Source organism: Pungitius pungitius, chromosome 12 (genome assembly GCF_949316345.1).
Source record: "Pungitius pungitius chromosome 12, fPunPun2.1, whole genome shotgun sequence".
NCBI lineage: Eukaryota > Metazoa > Chordata > Actinopteri > Perciformes > Gasterosteidae > Pungitius > Pungitius pungitius.
Window position 1 is genome coordinate 6,846,537 of NC_084911.1, and position 20,867 is coordinate 6,867,403.

The 20,867-nt window shown below is 44.4% G+C and overlaps 1 protein-coding gene across 1 annotated transcript; it reads left to right on the plus strand.

Moving 5' to 3' along the window:
* The first annotated feature begins 237 nt into the window (after nt 1–237).
* On the plus strand, nt 238–10,550 carry hs3st3b1a (heparan sulfate (glucosamine) 3-O-sulfotransferase 3B1a). The gene is made up of 2 exons (XM_037477029.2): nt 238–1,077; nt 8,415–10,550. The coding sequence occupies exons 1-2, from the start codon at nt 581–583 to the stop codon at nt 9,031–9,033; spliced, it is 1,116 nt and encodes a 371-aa protein (XP_037332926.2). The 5' UTR covers nt 238–580; the 3' UTR covers nt 9,034–10,550.
* Nucleotides 10,551–20,867: the final 10,317 nt, after the last annotated feature.

A 20,867-nucleotide genomic window follows, 5' to 3' on the forward strand; every position in this document is an offset into this window, starting at 1 on the left:
ACAGTCCAGCAAATCACTGCAAGAGTAACCCACAGGGGTCGAAAAAAGACCAACAATATGCAAGATATATAAAACAGTTTTAAAAACTGTGAATTCACAATTAAACGTAGTACAAATAGCGAACAGAACGGATATACCCAACTCACGTTAACCCAACGTGGTGAGAGTGTTTTCCTAAACAGAGCCTAACCAGATTTTACTTAGAAAGGCCATACCGGAAGCAGGATTCTGATACTCTGGCGGGCTTGATGCTGTTGCCTTGATAACTTGGTGCTGCCTGTGTGCGCGCTCACACACTGAAAGCAAGTGATGGGAGACCAACTCAGTCCCTGATGTGCGTCATCGCTCACCTGGCAATATTCTGATTGCATATTTTACCTTTTATTTACTGCTTTTCCACATTTTTATTTTATTTTTTTTAAATCAAGAATAAAAGACATCCATCATTTCTTCCAAGCAGATGTCGGCTATACTTTGTGCTTTGGGCACCGGCTCCCCGGGATCTCAGTCATGGCAGAGGAGTGAGGAGCCTTTGCCAAAATGCCTGTTAACCGGAGTATAACTTTTCCACAGTGGTCCTATGGAATATAGTCCGATTGTACACAATCTAAATGTTGTGCCATCACCCCACGTGAAAAACAAACTCTTTGTCTTCTGCATAATGCTGTCTCTTTGGGTGTACATGATTTATTGTTGTGTCGGCTACTGCTCCACGATGCCAAACCCGAGGTACGGCTCGGCGAAGAGACACCGCAACGACTCCCAAGTTGACGCCGCCCGGGAGTCCTCTCTCGGGGCTTCCAGGGACTTGCTGAATAACGAGAACGATTTGGACAGCAGAGGAGAGGAGTGGGACGAAATTAGAGGCGAGGCGAAGGCGTCGGAGGATAACGCCATGTCGGCTTTCCTCAATGAGTCGGAAAGTAAAAAGTTCCCGCAGGCGATCATCATCGGGGTGAAGAAAGGAGGAACCCGCGCGCTGCTGGAGTTCCTGCGCCTGCATCCGGACATCCGAGCCGTGGGCGCGGAGCCGCACTTCTTCGACCGCAACTACGACAGGGGACTGGAGTGGTACAGGTACGCACTCACCGATCCGCAGCTGTACTGGTTCAATAAAGTCCAGTTTCAGTTAGATGAAGAAGATGAAAAAGCATCAACAAAGTGGAGAAGATGAAAGGATTATTCACCGTGAAATGCTATTAAATAAAGGCATTACTTGGTAGATGAATGCGGGTTTTTTTAGTGAAGCTTGATGTTTGCAGGGATTTATGTCCATATATAAAGCTTATAAAGAGCAGAAACCAAATATTTTTTTTTTGCAACAACCCTAAGTCACATGCACATACCCACATTTCAAATGAGACTAAAACTTCAGGCAACTTTTCTCATGTCCATCTGCAAAACACTATTGATTTCCTGCTTGTTTGCGTGACCTTCATCCCCTCGGTGTTCCGGGAATGTCTCTACTCCCGTCCTTGGATTTAGACATGAGGTGGTTTTCTGACAGGAGACCCCCCCCCCCCCCCCCCCCACCACCACCCAATCAAAGAAAGAAACAACACTGGTTTCATAGTTTGTTGTCAGCAAGTTACATCACGCCTTGGTCCCTGAACATCCAGCAGCGTGATATCAAGAGATCCAGGGTGCTTACTCAATGGCATTTATTGGCTTTGATCTTCAATCCAAACAGGCCGCAACGTCAAAGGCAGAAACTCAGGACCTGAGGCTGCTTACATTGCCAGCGTCAGACGTAACATTTTAATTGTATTCTCTGTCACGGCCACTGTGCTCATGATCTTAATAAGGGGAGCACTTTATTGTTTAACTCAGCTGCACAGTTACACAACGTAGTTCTACACACACTGGAAGTATATCACAAACACACACATATTCGTGGAAATTATTGATCTTTGTCTATGTATCCAAATAGTTCCTGGAAATGGTTGGACATGTAATGGCTTGCATCAGAGCAACGTATTTGTTAGTAAGAGATAATAAGAGGTGCCCTGCCCCAAGTGGCCATTTGACTGAGACCAGGGATTAAAGGGCGATGTCAAAGGATCGAGACGTTTCCGAGCGGGCTCCGTGAAGGCTACAACGGGCGAAGCATTGTTCAAAGGACTTCTCGCCTAAGCTCCTTCAATTTCCGGACAGGTTCGGGAAATTTTTCGGATGACCAGTGTGTGGAGAGGCGTCTTTTGTCCGTCTCCACAGACTGAGCAACGAGAACAAATTGAAACCGTCCCACGTTTGGAGACTTTTTTTTATTTTTTACTATCACGTCGTTTTTTAGGATCCACACATGCTGAATGAGTGGTGCGCCTTAACCATGAGTAATGTCAAAAGGGAAGCAGAGGCCATCAAGTGGCTGCTATAATTGAGACATGCCGACGAGCTTTTCACAGTGGCGGCTTGTGGATGTGGAAAACTGATTCATCTTGGGAGCTGAGTCAAGCTTCTTTCCTGGAGAGGTGATGTGGCTAATTAAAACAACTTGGCCTGACTTGGCACAGTTTGACCCCATACTGCAAAACACCATGACATCAACTCAACCGTGATCCATCGTTTTTTACGTGGCATTTTAGCATTTTTTTTTAGCAGGCTTTTCTCAGCTTTACGCCCCGTACACTCATAAGTTGGTCTTAAAAATAAGCTAAAAGCAAAAAAGCCTTGACCCCCCCCCTCCCTCCCCCTGCATGTTTCACACCGTTGCACCCGGACCAATGGCGTCCGGTACCTTGGGGGAGAAGAGCGGTCCGCCGGGTGGGCTTATCAGCTCCCGCGGTGGCATTGAGTTGTGCTCACGACCATTTATCTACTGTGATTGGTGTTTCCATCCTGCTGGAGGCCCCCGCATAGCAGAGGGCCCCCCTCGACCCAGCATGGCCACAAACCACATTACAGCACCCAGCGGCAGCAGCAGAGACGCAGGCCCTCTCACGCGGAAGGCAAGTCCTCAGCCCCCCTCCCCCCCTCCTTTCTGTAATAACGCCACCAACCTCCTCCCGTATGTCTTATTAATCCGCTGAATGCCCGCCCCCATCAAGGACTTCTGACTGATACACTGTAGATGTGACTTAATTGCTGAGATTGTTTCTTCTCCCTCTTGAGGCTCCATCCGTAGAACAATGAGTGGCCTTCTTACTAACTGACTAAGGGAGTCAGTGAAGACGGTCTAATCCTTCTTAAAACCCCAGGGAGGCTTACTGCAGGCCAGTGGCAGATAGAGGGCAGTAAATTTAAAGTGAGGCTTTAGAAATAGCAACAGTATTATTGAGCTCAATGAAAGGAGATGCTGGAGAACCCCCTGAGGTCTGCATTAACCCCGACAATAAAAGAGCAGACAATTAGTGTGAAACATGTTTTCTCTGCCTTCACTTTGTATGCAAATGTGCTCAGAAGGGTGAAAGTGCCCTTTGACGAAGCCCGGCAGGGGTCCATCAGAAGGAGCATTCATTGGAACCTGCCCAAGAAAAGACCCCCAAAACATCGCTTCGAGCCTAAAAGTTGACTTTCATCCATTTTCTGTCTGGAATCGTTATGTTTTGCCAGAGAGAAGGTCTGTTTTGAGTCCACCGGACTGGAATTTTTGCTCGCTCGACACTTGCTGCTCTTTGGAAGGACACGAGGGGATCGGTGAAGTGAAGCTACATCCCACATGCCGTCAGCACACTGACAGGGAAGGAAGGGGATACTGCACTGATAACGCAAAGCTTCAAAGGTGTTGTTTTCGAAACATTTCTAAAATATTTCCGCTCCACTCATAAAAACCCGCACTCTAAAAGTTAAATGTTTGTTTTTTGTTCAATAAATGATTATGGCGTTCCGAAAAGTCCACTGGAGCTTCATTAGCGGTAATGTGCACCTTTTCCTCCCCATTGAAGAGATTGAAGGTTTAATTTGCCGCAGCAGCCCCCTGGGCTTCAGCTTGAGGCAATTTGTCAAACCACAGCACTTACTTCAGCACTCTGGAAACACAGAAACAAAACATTCTCACTCCATTATATCCCCTTGAGTTGTTGACTCATCGCTCTCTTTTGTACTATCTTCAGAGGGAATGTGATGTTTCCTGTTTCGGTCTTTCTCTACACTGTAGAGGCTCGCTGACAACAACCACGAGAAAGCACCACTCTGCCTCATCCGTCTTTGGTTTGCATCTCGGATGTGTTGTTTGCTTCTGCCGATGCTCCCAGGCCAGCGTGTTTCTTACAGGAAATTACGTTACGTTGTATATGCAAACACAAGGGGGTTCTTTGCCCCATTATATGGAAACAATTACTGTATTTGGGAATGTTTCCAACAATGCCCATATTTATCCTTCCTTCTCACCTTTTCCAACACTATTGCTTTGCTCTTTACTGATATATTAACATGGCATTGTTGCCTGTATTAAACATTTTTTATTATATTATATTTTATTTCCTTCTTAACCGAACTTGGCACCTACAACGTCGTAATTCAACTCGCCTTCCGACCGACAGTTTGGTCAGAGTCAAGCCTGTTTTTTTTTTTTTTTTTTTTGCAGGGTGTCAAAACACAAGCATTTTATGAAGCCTCTCAGAAACAAAATGCTGTGAGTGAAACAAAGTGGTTTAAAAAGCCCAAACATTTTAAACTCGTGCTATGCTTACTTACGCGCTATTACTTATGTTTTAAACCCAAGGACAATGTTTTTGTTTGAATAAACAACACTTTGCCCTCGTGTGCCAGGCTTCCGTAGGTTTTGTCCTTAATTTCAAGTCAAAGATTAAATTAATTCATTTACAAAAAACACCTGGTGGAGTCAACTCTCCTGCTCTGCTTTGCTTAACACCTCCATATGTTCTCTGAAAATATGAATTTGTTAACAGCTTGTTCAATCAAATGCTACAAACCAACCCAAATTGATTTTGTGAGTAAAAACATCCAGTGATTTTCTGCTGGCTTCAGTTTTTGAGGCTGACATTTGTGTGTGTGTGTGAAGCCAAAACACCGCATGCCCTGTTCCTCCCTCCCTTCTTCTTCTTTCTATCAGACTGGGCCTGTCTCCCCTCACACAGCCAGGTGGCCCTGAGTTCTGCATACGGACAGTTATTGGCGGATGGGAAAAAGGGTGCGCTTTGCGCTATCACTGTTGTTCAGGAATGCCGCTGAGATAGCGAGCGCCGAAGGTCCCGAGCAAAACGGCAGTGACTTTCACACGCATGATAACATGAGAAGCTTTCTTTCTTGATGTATCTGTGAGGTAGTCATCTCCTTCTAAGTGGCTGCATACCACCACCTCTCATCCTGTCTTTGAAAACGATTCCCACAGTAGCTCAACCCCTGCCGTGCGAGATTCGGGCTCATCGTGGCATTAGATAATGCACCATTTTTTTTCTTCTTCCCGGTGAAAGGCAGAAACATCGGGCTGCAGTTGGAGTCAGTCGAGCAGAATACCGCCGGATACAAAATGTGTGAGTCCGAGTTTTCCGCACTCAGCAGGCGAGGGCATCATCCAGCAGCCGCACACAGCGACTTGCGGAATCCCAAACCTTTGGACCTGCCTCCTGATAGCGTTGAATGTAAACACGGCACCAGCCTTCAAACACTATCTGCCCGTAAGCCTGTTTAATGGACACACCTGACTGCCCAGCAGACACAACACTTATGCAACACGCCACTCCTGGATTAATATCAGTCTGCAGGCTGCTGTACGGGTGGCTTATCTGCCACTACTGCTGCAGGAACAGGCAGACGCAGCCTCCAGAGCTTCCCCTGTCTTACAACATGGACTCAGGAGTCCAGGTCACCAAGGGTCGACTCCATCCTCCAACCCGGTGCACCACCTGATTCCATCTAATCCTCTCTTTGCACCTTCCGCGCCTTCCTCTCTCGCTTTATCTCAGTCCTCCGCTATCGGCTCAACCCCTGCCGCTCTCCTGCGAGTTTAACAGGACGGGCTAGAGGGCAGAGGATGTTTGTGTGTGCCATCAATATAGACGCACCTTCAGTGCACCAATTTATATATGGAAACTCTTTAAAGCACAGACCCCCTGGCTTTATGACTTGACGACCTACTCAGATGTTATGATGTGGAGTCACTCTTTTTCTTTTTTTTTTAGCTCCATGAAGTCAAATAGAAACCCGCAAAAAAATTCACAAAGGGGCAAAAGTCAGCGCGCTGTCGCTCACTTCTAAAAGGCGACTGTTTAGTCTTTGAATGCCTTGAAGCTGAATGACGAGGCCTCCGCGTAGCTGATTGATGAATGGGGATGCTCTGAAAGCTATTGGTTGCCGGCGACATTGTTTATTAAGCAGAACAAATTGTGAAAGCTTGCTATATCTGCCCCCCCTCAGGCCACTCTCTCACTCCCTTCTCTATCTCTGCTAAGATGAATAAAACATGTACTTCTCACACAGACTGTTTTGCTCGAGGACTGAGGGGGGGGGGCGGCGCTTGATGTGTACAGTAGTACGTTTTTGTGTCCCTTGAAGCTCCAGGGAGGGCCCACGGCGCGAGATTCCGACAATGCTGGGAGGCTTTCGGATGGATTTGTTTGTTTCTTCCACACCTGTTTTACTCGCGGAGTGAAACGTGGAGTGAATGTCTGAGACCCAGGGCCCCCATTGAAGAGAAAGAGCAGAGGACTTTAGCTTTCATAATTGCAAAAGAAAGAGGACAACTTTTTTATTGTTGCATATCACCAACAAGGAATATGTGAGGCCTACGTTTCCCATAATGGCTAAAGCTAAGCGGTTTTCCGAGGCATACATGTATAACATGAAAGCTGCTGGATTTGGGGACAGACATAAAAGGACGGTTCATAACGATTGCAATCGCTTTGACGCTCTGCTTTCCTGTTTGTTTGATTTAGGTCAACCGCTCACAATTACAACATGAGAATCTTACCAAGACTTACATTTGACTGACTTAAACCATAATGAGGCTGTTGGGGGGGGGGGTTAACACCGAACATCACACAAATATATTTATTTCAATCCTCTTATATAGCTGGAAAGAAGACATCTGACACTGTTCTTGCTTTCAAGGTGTTTCTTTAATCTTTTCTGATCTATTCTGAATATAACAGGGAGCAAAATATTACTTTGATGCATATGAACATTACACCTCTTTGATCATCTTTTGATATGAGTAGAAAATATACATTGGAGTGATGATGTATTCTCAAGCATCGGCCCTGAAGAAGATATTGTATCTTTATTTTATTATTCTTATTGCTTTAATTGTTCACATTCAGTATAACAATTGGGGACATGTTCGTAACTACTGTGGAGTTTGTAGTTTTATTTCCATGTTTTTTTTATCCATGTGTACTGTAGAAAGGTAAATACACAAACACCTCAGACAGATCGAATGCAGATGTAATAAATGCTACAGCGTGTGAAGGTGGAAACGGTTCATTCTGGTCCCTGCCAGATTCTTTGTTGTCTGTGTTTTATTTTATTGAATAACGCATTCTACATGGTTACTTATTGGTTGGATGATGAACATTTTCATCTAAAATGCAGTTTGCAACACAACCTTCTGAGCCCATACAGTGTTGCTGAGTGAGTCTTGGCTTCGTTTGGCTTGTTGGGTCCATCACTGATAGATCTTCTTGGATGAAGTATCCTTGTCGTGGCTACATATCTCTGTACCTTTCTCCTTCTCTCTTCAAAAAAAACCCAGCCACGTAACCAGCCAACAAGGCAGTCAACCATCCTCTAATGCTCCAGCGTGTTTGGCTTAGTCCTAATCCCCCTTGGCTCACTTTAGCCATTATCCAGTCAGAGATGCAGTTAACAGGCTATATTATGATCCACCAGAGCCACCCAGGGTGAACAAGAATATGGAATTATGGGAATAGACAGCTGCATTTTCTCCTGAGGAATGCGAGGCTCCTCCAAACCTTCCCATTTTACCAAACACTTCCCGTCATGAGAAGAAAGGTGCACTCCTGGTCGTCTGTCTCGGCACGAGGCACAATGCCGCCTTTTCACAGTTAAACCGTTCTTTGTATAATGTAATGAAGGTGTGGAATATTTCAATGTGAGGATTAGAAGAGGATTGGGGTCTTAAGGTAGTTTGTTTTGGGGGGGGGGGTTGTATTTAGAACCTGTCACGGTGTGTGCATTGTGCTCACACGCAATCACAGATGATTGATCGGACTCCTGCTTTACAGCTCCTGTCACCTTAGGTACACTCACAGACTCACAGGTTCATGTCGATCATGGAGTCCACGATTGCCTTCTTGGTGGTGATTGCTCTTGCCTGACAGCACTTTAAACCTGCCATGGAGCTACTGTGTCAGTGTCTATCTCACTCTCCAGTACGTGGGGGGGGCTATAAGTTGTTTTAAAAGGACAGAATAGACAATGGTACAGATTTACTTTGTGTTTCAAATAAAAGCATCGGAGCAAATATGAATCAGTGTGTTTGTGTCCTCTTTTAGGGAATTGATGCCCAAGTCAGCAGAGGGCCAATTGACCATGGAGAAGACCCCCAGCTACTACGTCACCAAGGAGGTCCCTGCGAGGATCTACACCATGTCTGCAGACACAAAGCTTATTGTAGTTGTCCGGGATCCTGTCACCCGGGCCATCTCGGACTACACCCAGACTCGCTCCAAAAAGCCCGACATCCCGTCCTTCGAGAGCCTGGCCTTCAAGAACGCGTCGGCGGGTCTGATCGACACCACGTGGAGCGCCGTTCAGATCGGCATGTACGCCAAGCACCTGGAGCGCTGGCTGCAGTACTTCCCCACCGAGCAGCTGCTGTTTGTCAGCGGCGAGCGCCTGATCAGCGACCCGGCAGGTGAGATGGCGCGCGTCCAGGACTTTCTCGGGCTCAGGAGGGCGGTCACAAAGAATCATTTTCACTTTAACCCAGCAAAGGGATTCCCCTGCCTTAAGAGACCTGAGTGGAACAGCAAGCCCCACTGCCTGGGAAAAACCAAAGGCAGGACCCATCCCAATATTGACCCAAAGGTGGTGCAGAGGCTGCGGGACTTTTATAAACCCTTTAACAGTAAATTTTACCGGATGACGGGCCAGGACTTTGGCTGGGATTGAGAAGATAACCAAAGACTCATGCCGGTCCCTTGTCTGTGTTTTCCCTCTGGAGATATTGCTATACCGTGTTTGTACATTATTTGGTGGCTGTGTAAAAAGTTTAGAAGCCTATTTTATGATAATTTATTGTTATAGATATTAACTCACTTAGTTGCCTGACCAGGTTCATTCAAGATTCACGACACACACTTCTGTGAACATTTTTACAAAAAAGCACAATGTTGATACGGGTATTATGAGGGTCAGCATCCTTCAGGATGTTTTACCACTTGTAACTCTTTTACTTATCCAAATTCTTATTGTTTTTGCATCACCTTAAACTGGACGAGATCTGACCTCACAAACCACTGGTAATGTCCCGTTAACATTTGCCTGACCCTCGCAGGTCCATGGACCCACTTAGTCAGGTCAATACTGGCCTCAGCTGATCCAGTGCCACTTGCCAGGTGGATCAATACTGTAATAGCTCCTCATCATGTCAATTAGACCTGAGTGATGGCACTGCCTTGATCTCTCGAGCACTGCAATAAATTATGGATCCACTAATGGTAGTAACTTCATGGTTCACCTCGGAGCCAACTTCAAATTAATATAATAAGGTACGTTTACACTGTAATGTTCTGACTTAACCACTATTTATACCAATTCTACAAAGGAACTCTGATCAGGCACCAGTAGAGGGTCTTGCCTCGATGCTTTAGGGAGGTTTCTTTCCAAAAACCTGGCGCACAGGCGCCACAACGTCTGTCCTTTATTGCTCTTTCCAAAAAAGAAAACGATTCACACGTCTTAATCGCACGCATTGATCTGCTCTGAAATGGCTCTCATTGATCATCTCGTCCAGGTTTTTTTTATTTTTATTTTTTTACCACAGGTGATACTAAACGTGTTAATGCTGCCCGTAGCAATGATAAACCAACCGAAAAATAAGCCTCTTTGTATCACCATTCAGTCATAGATGAGAAGATTTTGAATAAACCAACAGTAGGCTTCAATTTACTTTAATGTATGGTTGAGTTTTATTCAACCTTTATAGACAAACATCTTTGAACAGTCATCATTCCAAAATGATAACCGTTAACTGTTAACGCTTTACGAACATTGAAAAGGTAATTAAGAGATGCAATCATGTCATTTTTATGAAGTAAGAAATAAATATGTTTTACCAAAATCCCCAACAGTCGCTTACATTACTATGTTTTATAATGTACTCAATTTCACTTTCTTAAAATGTTATACTTGTGTTACTCATTAATGCACAACCCCCATCTCCCCTTTATAGAGTCCTGCAAAGGTGTACTGCTGCGTCTAATTCACCCTCAACTGTCTAATTAGCACAGCACTGCTATTCTTTATGCTGTCTCAGCCCCCCTGCTGCCGCCGATGAGTGGGTTTTGTTGCTATGACCCCCAGAAACACACAACAAAGTCTCATGTTTCTCATTTGGAAGGACGAGACATGAAAACACTGGCATTCTTTTTTATGTCCCTGCGTGACACTGAATCCTCCCCAATCCCCCCCCCCCCCCCCCCCCAAAAAAAATGAAGTGTGATCAGGTTTCAAGCTGCTGTTTTAATGTGTTTATCCGTGTGTGAACTGGAGCTACTTTTTTCCCTGTTTGTGTGCTGAAGCCGTGACCTGAAGCAGAAGTAATTACACTCATTACGTTGCTGGTGATACAAAATCCTGTTGCACGTATATATACGTATATATACATGTATATATATATATATATATATATATATATATATATATATATATATATATATATATATATTTACTTCAATGCCAAAAGCGTCTGTGATTCCGTCGATATCGTCATGTTTCAAGGACGGTTCGAATGGAGCGACCTGCCCCTGACTACCCGCATCGCAAAAAAAGGTTATGGTTGAAGCGAGATTTGAATCACTCTATTAACAAACAACCTTTATTTAACTCTACCGGCAAAACACCCTCATTTACCTCGGGCTGCCAGAGGTGATGAAGCCAGTCTCCCTGGTGTAGTAGTCTGATCACTCACAAAGCAGCACCCTCTGCAATTACAGGGGTAGAGGAGGGTTGCTGTAATTGCTAGGCTCCCATTGGGGGAATTGCTGTTAGTGTGCGTCCCCCCAGGCTGCCGTGAGGGATGCTGCTGTTGTTCTAAGGGTGAGAAGACGTGCAAAATAAGACACCTGGCTTCCCCGAACATGAAGCGACTTCAACACGGCTACTTGGCAGCGGGATGAAAACAATCACCTCGTAACGATGTCACTGAGAATGTTTCATTCTAACAAGATGTCACTCATGCATCACGGGAGTCACACCTCTGTTGGTCTGTGCTCGCGGGAATTACTGCCAAACAGGCCTCTTTGGACCCCCCCTGAGGTTGATAATTCTGCCTTTGTGTGACATTAACCATACAATTTACAACTCAAAGAAAGGATGAAGTAGAGCAGGGGGTGCCATATGCTGAGGTCAAAGTAGAAATATCTCAGCTACATGCTGCAAGCCTCAGCTTACAGTTGTGCAGAGGGGCGAAACGTAAAAAGAGAAATTCAGGGTCTTAAAGTAATTTCTTGGACTGAAATAGACCCTGCTGAGACGTTCTCACTGACATTTGTTGAATCCTGCTGAGAATTTGACACCCGTTATGTATATTAATGCACTTTGCAAGGATCATGGGCTTTTGTTCCTTTGTTTTAAATTGGACCTTTTCATAAATGTGAGCTCATATTTAAGCTCAGACAACACATTGCTACCAAACTGAATTTTAAGTCTTTTTGTGCACAACTTTGACAATCTAAATAAAATCCTATAGGTAAATAAAAGGTTAAAAAACATTGAATGCAAGTACAATTGCAATGCAGCAAAAAGTTTCAATAGAGAAGGTATTTATGTTTAGATACAGTAAAGGGCTGATTTTTCTACCTATATATAGAGAGATCTCGATAATATCATAGCTATCATCGCTGAAATCTAGCACACAAACCAGTGAAAGAAGAAAACTGGGAAATACTCATTGCTACTGTGGTCAAATGTGTTTTAGGGTTTAATGAGACAATTGCCTTCCTCTCTGGCCCTCTCTTATTCCACATTGTCCAAAACCTTTAAGCCTAATCCGATAGGAAGGGCTAGCATTAATCTGAGACAGTAGACTTGGAGTTGACAGATATTTGCAGACATAGCTAATCCAAATCTAATCCGTCCTCCAAAAAAGGCCTTGTCTTGTCTTGACCAACTTCATTAAATCGTAACTCCGAGTACAACAGGGATGAGAGTTTATGTGTAAAGATGAGGCATATGTTGTCCAAAATGAGAGATTCCCTGAGATCCCATTTCTCAACAGGTTGTCCCTAAAATAATAAATGGGGTTTCTAAGGCATCTGTTCAAATGCAACAAAGCTGTTGTTTGGTACAATTCATTTCTTGTAACAATTGACGAAAATGAATATTTAAAATGTGTTGTGCAAGCTTCAACAGTTTTTTTTTTTAAAAGATGTGAACTTCAACGAGGATAATTAATTGCCTTGTCCCATCCATGCAGTGAGGCTTACAGTGATCCTGATCCGTTAACAGCACTTCATGGAAGTAATTCCCCTTGAACATAAGCGCTAGTACAAATACATTCAAATCACATAGCAGTTGATTAACATAGATTTTCACTTTCAAATGAACAGATATTGTTTTCACTCCACATCTCAGCTGTTATCAACAACCTCTCTCATGTTCACTTCCTCATGGGATGAGACAGATGGGCAAAGAGTCGTCAGACCCCTTCTTAATCTCATTTTTGATTTAGTAATTGCTTTGACTCTAATTGCCCCCCAAGCATAAGACTGGCTTTACTCTGTACGACTTCCACTTAAAATGCCCCCCCCCCCCATCCTTTCCTCGGAGGAGGGTTGTTCCTGCTGGATTTTCTGTGTCCAGAAGACCAAACCTGTTCTCCGTCTGTCCAACACCCTGCTGCATGAGCGGTGATCTCCCGGGTCCTCGGTAAGGGTCAGGGCTCCAGGTGAGATTAGACTTCACACAGCTTCTTCCCTCTTGAGCATATCATTTCATTTTCATATATGCCTCATCCTGATCAGTTCATCCGTATATACTATACCGTGTATATATACTATATACTGTGATGTTGCTAAGGACTGGCCCCTTCATCTGCACCATTGAAAACCCTGTGTTGTAACCAGAGATTCCCTGGAGGAAACAGATGAAGGGGGAAGTGACCTCTGACCAACAAAAGCAATTCTCTCGTTAATGTTCATTCTGTGGTCTCCCAGCGCTATTTGTTGCAGTCGCCCGTCTGCCTGGTTCCACTTTGGACTCTCCATTAGGCCAGACCAGTCCTCCCCAAATCCCAGTCGCATGCCTAGTGATGAAACTCCACACCATTCAGTCCCTACACACAGAAACATTTTGGCTGCAGAATTGTGAGCCAAAACTAAATATCTGAACAAGTCGCCTCAAAGCACATTAAAAAGTGGTTTGCGTGTCTTGATCTGATACAACATGCATGGTCCTTAGAGCCTTTTGTTTTTTTTCTTCATTTTAAGCAATCCCAGGGGGGGGGGGGTTACTAAGAGAAAATCAGCATTAGTTGCTCAGGCTGCTCCACCTGTGACCCCACCCAGCTCAGACGTCTCAGAGCTTTTCCAGCCTTATCCTGCTTTCTCTGTAATGAGGTGCGTACAGCCCCTTATTCTCTGTGGACAAATGTCACCTTCATAGTCTAAGATTTGGACCTTGAGGGGGGGGGGGGGGGGGGGGGATTTTGGGACTCTCAGCGGGATTACTGACTGGACTGGCTGCATAGTCTGTCCTGAGGGAGGATCCATGTCCTGTGGTCGGTGCTAATCCGAGCTGTCCTCGGGGCCAGACAGTGACATTTATCAATATATACATGTGTGTCAAAAATTATATTATATTTACATTTACATTCTTCATCTTGCTGATTTATAATGAGTGCATTCAACCTAGAGGGAACAGACCCAGCACAAAAAGAATCAACAAAGTACAATTATTTCAAGTGCTATAAGTAAGTGATAATATTTAACTTATGTAGCAGAACGTGTTTCACTAAAGCTGTTGATGAGGAGGAGAAGGACACCGTGGGAGATCACAACTCGAGGACTTGTTGGCTTCCAACGGAGGTCTTGCAATTAAAATGAACGAGGGACAGTAACATGTGAGCCTTGAGCATTGGAAAAACCCATCACACGGAGAAGGTTTCAAGGCTTTCGGAAATTAAATCTGATTTAGCAATTAATTGGTTCGTTAAACTCCTGCTCCTGGGATTAAACGGAAATTAAAGCAATGCCAGAACGGAGTCGGGAATTTCCCAAGACGGCCCTTGCACCAGACTCCGTTTATCTTGCATTGATACAAAATGTTCGCTTATCTCTTCCTCGAGTATTTTCAATTGGCCTCAAGGTTGCAAAGCAAAAACCATCATTTTATTCAAATTCAATATATTTCTCTTGACTACGGGTACGACAGTAGGAGATCTAAATCTACCAATTGACAAATGGTTGTTTAATTCCCAGGCGTCCGAGCTTGAGTCCGTAGCAAAGCAATGTGACGTCGTCCCGGCAGCACGCTACGTAGTGGCCACTCAAATGTGGCCCATGAAGCAATATCTCGATTCAGGAGGTCAACGCACACCTGTTGAGATTGATGAGATTGATCTGATGAGCCTCCACACGTGAAGACATTGTTTCATTTTGTATTTATTCATGTATTTTATTCACTTTGGAAAACAGTTACTCATTTTTTTGTTAAATGCTACAAATTTAGATGTCTCCTGAAAAAAAAAAAAGCAGCTCTTGGTTGGTTCGCTGCACTTTTCAACCTACCAATCGCCGAATTGTGGTAATGACTCAAAACAACAAGCTTCACATTGATTCACAATAAGAAATGAAGCCTAAGCCAAAAAAAATTCAGTCAGGAAGACTGGACAACTGTGCCGTTCCCCCGGTGGCCTCCTCTCTATCCCTGTGGGTGCACGGCCAGCTGATCGGGGGGGGGGGGTTAGTACCAGCCGACCACACGTGGGTGAAGTTACCGTAAAAACCGACTGGCTCAGTGCTGGAAAACGTCAAAAACGGCACATCAGGAGATTGGAGCAACTTATTCTCTACCACCACCACCAGTGTCTGGACTCCCAAAATGGGGGGCGGGGGGGATAGGATGGAGGCCAAACCCCAAAACAGCATTGCAATATGAATATTTATGCCTGTAATAATAAAGCATTGTTCAAATATCCGTCTCTCCGGATTGAATTGCATTTAATCTCAGTGTAAATTTCCACATCTTAGATATACGTACAGCTCGCAAACTCCTCCCCATCCAAAGAACTCCCTGCTCTCCCTCACCTGCTGCTGCATTGGAAAGCAGCAATACTGTAATTCTCGTCATGGGCGCCATCGGGTACAATTCCACGTGTTGCCATGGTATCAGGGGACTGCTGTCACTCATTCTCTCTCGGATGACACACTCTCGTGTCTTTCTCCGCTGGTGTATTTGGTATTCTGGCGCCGTTGATGCTCTAGCTTGAAAAGAGGCAGCAACATGTCAGATGACATGAGAGAAGCAACGACGCCGATGGCTCGTGGGCACTCATTTAGGCAAACACTGCGTCCACCAAGGAACGCATCCCAAGGGAAACTCTCCTCTCACCAGGAGTCTCCCCACGCCTCCTCCTCTCAATATCCAAGCCACTGTTGTGTCCTCCCACAGCTCGAAGCCTCAGTGATTACCCTGTAGTGGATCACATCTATTAAGGCAAGTTTGTAAGACAACATGTTGAACCCCAAAGTTTTTTTTCCCCCCGTCTGTGGCTGAGCACAAAGCTGTGTAACGTTATGTCGAGGACCTAAAAAATCAAAAGAACTCTTTCCCCTCTGTGCGTCACAATGAAGCTGCTCTTAGCTGCACAACAGTATACAAACATGACTATGTTGTGTGTGTCTTTGCAGCAGCACGGCGCACAATCAAGACGTCCCCGCTCCCTCACTCAAACTGCTCCAATGATTTACACAAATCTCCCCTCACCTGTCACAGTCATACTGAGGAGTATAAGCACACTGTTCAAAAGAAAGTAAACTATCAAAGAGGAAGATTTAGGGGTTGACTTTTCTTTTGGTTTCGAGTCAAATAATCACTTTCGCCCCTTCAATGTTTTTTGGGGATTTCTGAGTAGCCAAGATATTGTGAAATAAACAATATAAAGAGCCAGCTTCAGTCCTGTTGAACATTAATCACTGGAATGAATATTTTGCTTCATAATTATCAGATTATCATTGCCCAAACCTTTGGATTACGTTCAATAACAACCTTTGTTTATTTCCACAGTTACATGGCCTCATTCTCACTGACTCAATGGGACCTGATCATCATTCCTTTCCTTTTCTGAAATGCCTCTCCGCTGAATCTATGTTTGGATCGATGATTTGAAAACCAGATCCAAAAAACAAAGAAATAAATAAGTAAAACAAGGTTAATTAGCAGCACGGTTGATGGCGATGACTTGTGTTGCGCAGTTAAAGGGGAAAAGTTAAAAAGGACGCAGAAGAAATGGAAATATCAGATTGGTGGCACAAGTCCCGGGATATATTTCAACTTCATTACAGGAATGTTTTAATGAGCGCGCCTCCAGACGACCACCCGCTCCATGCCGCGCTCCGCCCAACTGCTGTCTCCTGACCTTCAACAGCGCAGAGAGAGCAAAGGGAGGGAGGGGTAATAATGTGGGTGGGTGGTGTCCTCATTGCACACAACACACACACACACACACACACACACACACACACTTTCTACTTGATGTCATTCCACATTCACAGTCCAGTGACATTATCCCTGCTACGTCCAGCTATTAGCTTCACACACATTTTGCGTTCCTCTCCGCTTGCTGACCCGTGGTTTCAGAGGACTGGGATTTGCTCTTAATTAGGAGAGACAAGGCAGACTAATTGTCAGTGGCACTATTGCTATTATGATTGTAATCTGACAATATTACATTCAGAGAAAAGATAATAGGTATTTTTTTTGATGGCCAGATTCTGCCAACAGTTGTTGTGAATTGTTTTGGTGAAGCGAGGACTCAGTTTATAACAAAAACCTCTCACTTTGACCTCAATCTGTATTCCGTCCCTCTCACACATGCACAGGAATGGGGCTGTGACTGACAGGATTGGATCATGTAGCTGAGATGAGGTTTCTGTGTTGCTCAGCGTTTTTAGTGTAAGAGTCCATCATCTCCGATGGAGTACTGCATGAGGAATTGGTGAGAACTTGATTGGTCAGTTTGAATGACGGTGGTGCCACGTTCAGGTCACCATCGGGAACGCTGGGCTGTAAAAAAGTTTCCTGAGGTTCCTGAGGAGCGTGGAGTTGAAACCGTCTGCTGAGGTCAAAGTTTACAGAAGTGTTTTTTTTTTTTTAAATATTTTAATCTTGGCCCCGTATGCATGTATTTAATTTCTAATAAAATGAGAAGAAATGTTTTCTTGTTTCTCCTGGAACATCCTCTGCTTACTGTGGCCTGGTCTCAACTATAATGCATTCTACTCTGTGCTGTAAAATGTCTTTCCAGTAGTAAGATACTTTTATGTTTTTTATTTCCTTTCATTTTGCCTTATGGGGGATTTTTAATCTTTTTCTCCAAAAGCAGGCGTGTGTTCCCACACACTCTGGGACGCAGTTCTTTTGGAGTCAGCTGTGTTTTGGCAGCTATCACATCGGGTCTGTCAGCGCTGTGAGATTGTGTTGAAGCAGAGTGAGGTCTGAGCATCAGAGCACGAGTGTGTGTGTATGTAAGTGTGTTTTAGTCTTCACATGAATAAGAAGATCAAATTCCACATTAATCAGACACAAATCACAGCAAACCGCGGGATCAAAAAACCCGTCAGCTTTAAAGATGGCTTCATGCCTTACGAACTTTGAAAACTCGCAATGTGGCGCATGAAGAACTCAACTTCCACCCAGAGACAGCATGAGTTCAGCTCAGAAGGAGGTTCAGAGGCTCCTTTCAAAGGGCTTTCTCTGTCTCTCTTCCCTTCCCCGCTGCTCCCTCTCCCCTTTTGCAAATAATGAACAGACTAAAATAAGGCTCAATATCTGACCTACATGGTGAGAGACTGGTCGGAAGCAACTCATCTTTCAAAAAGCTTCTTGAAAAAGGAAGCAAGTGCATTACACCAATTTCTCAATTCAAATAAAGACGGTGTCGTAGCTGACATGGCTGCACTACGCGCTAGTTATTCCAGCGCCTTCCACAAACCCATGTCCGAGTTCAGCCTCAAGTTCACACAATACAATACGTCGGCTCACATGGCGCAGCGCGAGGCTGCTGTGGTCCGGACACATCTGGCTGGACCGTAGCCGAACACAACCTCGCTGTGGTTTGGTTTGCAAGTTTTTTTGTTTGTTTTTTCTAGGGGGGGGAAGTCTGTGTTAAGCTCATTTTCACCATTAAAGATAAGGTTTGAAACAGGCTGTGTGCGAGGGAATGTGTAAGTGATTGTGTTTACCTCCAGCTGTTTATCTCTCGGGTTGAGGGCAGAGTTTTATGGCCGGGTCGGATTTGTGATGCATGTTCTGCCCGTGGGAAATAAGGGGCCGAGGTGGGACCGAGTGACATACAGTCGTGGCCTCGCGCAGGGTTCAATCACACGCGCAGAATCAATGGCACTGGGACATCAATGAATGCTTCATGGAAATGTTTCTATAGTGGGTTACACTCTTATTCTATTTTCAAATGATGATTTCTTGCCTTGAAAAATCGGTGTGCAACATGACCCATGAAGACTTGGTAACTGGTTGCCAGTTGTCGTGCTTCACTGGGATGATGTATGGCCTTGAGGCAACAACATGTCAGGACTTGACCGCTGTGCTCCACCGTGAGCTTTACGGCGCTCAGATCGACGTCTTGCCCCCGGCTGACCCAGAGTTACCACCAATGAATCCTGCTTTTTATGACTCAGACGTTCAGTGATGACAAAACGAACATGGTGTGAACTTTGAAGCTTTCAAAAAGTCTTGTGAGAGTTCATCGCGGCAATAGAGTTGTAAAAACACTGTCTGCTCCTCTCTTTTTTATTTTTGTTGTTTATTTATTTTTCTGCGAATAGATTAAGGAGGATGGAAATGACTGTTTAATGTCCTGTTTTAACAAATGAATTGTTAAAACAGGACATTAAAACTACCGTGTATCACTGTGAGCAACGCAAAGAAGCAGCAGCTTTTTCTAAGGACTGCAGGTTACGCTTTTTTTCAATGCAGGTTGCAAAAAGGGTCAAAGCAAAGAGTTTCTGTGAGCATCTGAGGAGGCAGTAATCACAAAATGTATCTCCAGCCAACGTTCACAAATTTCCGATCTGAAAGCGCCTTTAAACCACGTCCGAAGTCAAAAGAGCACCATTGCATGAAAGAAAGGGATTTCAAAAACGTGGCGGCCGTCTGTGACGTAAATATCTCATCTTTTCATCATGGAAAGAGACGGATGAAGGTTTCATTTGGGACCAGATGCGTACGTGGGTTCCACTAAGCATTCGCATGCTCGTCCCAAATGAAGCCGCTGTAAAACTAGAAAAGACGGAAGACGGATGATGGGGAACAAAGCTTTGCCCTCCTGGTTGACGGAGGTGACGCTTCAGCCTTGAATTCACCGGCCAATCAGGAGCCCCGAGTCTGTGTGTTGAAAAGGTTAACTGGCTCATTAGTCAACGTCCTTTTTGATATGGCTAATGATCACCGTTGTTTGGCAATGGCGCTTGAGGCTTTCCAAAGATATCTGGAGAATGCAAATTCTTTTTGAAGAAGTTTGTTTCCATGAAAGAGCAATCAGGTTTGTTTTGATCATATGCAGTTCTTTTTTTTCTGTGTGTGTTTTGGTCTATATTTTTTGATATTTATTTAGAAGAAATACACTTCCTGGTATCTGGGTACTGTACATGCAGGCTGTGAAGAGGGTCTGCGCTTCAGACTTTTCCAAAACGCATTCATAGGGATTACAACCGGGAGCATCATCACTGCCTGACGCTTTCAATGAGGAATTAAACAAGCCGGCTTTCAGAGACATGCAAATTAAACCTGGCTGCTGTCAGTTAACTTGAATTTAAAGAAAGTGTTGTTTGGGGAAAAGCAGACATTTCTAACAAATAATTTCTCCGTGTAGCTCTGAACAATCGGTGGATTTAATCTTTGTTGGCTTATAACCGCTGAAATGGCCAATTGATGTGTGGAAAGTGAAACAAAAGGGGCTCCTCAATAGCCTCACTAACCGTTGTCGTCGTCTCATACTTCATGTTAAGTCGTTTAAATGTTATTATTCAAGCTTGTCGCCAAATAATATCATGATTGAATTGAGGTTGCATTCTCCATATAATAATAAGAATGTCTTTTCCCCCGACATCCTTAATTTCAGAGAAGATGCTGTTACACACTTCTCATTGAAATCAGATTGTTTTCAAGTGATTCATGACAAGTTAATGTCGTCTGGATCCCCCACATTTATTTCAATTGCAGTCATTTGCGATGTGGGTCCTTTTTGCAGAAGTAAAGCAATCCCACAGCAGCTGTTTGGGCTCCGTAGTCCGTAGACTAGTCTGTAGACTACGGAGCCCAAACGAGACTGACTTGGTCCGGCTCATTGTGTGACGCTGCCGAGTCACTGTCAATATTTGCACGTTGCAGACGTTGAGGGCAACCTATTGACCCCATCTGATGCCCTCTTTTCTCTTTCTCTCCCTATGTCTTAATATTTAGGTGTGGGACCGTTCTCGCTGACAGGGTTAACTACGGGATAACAAGATTTAGACTGCTTACAGCTGGGGTCCCTCGGTGTTTACGGG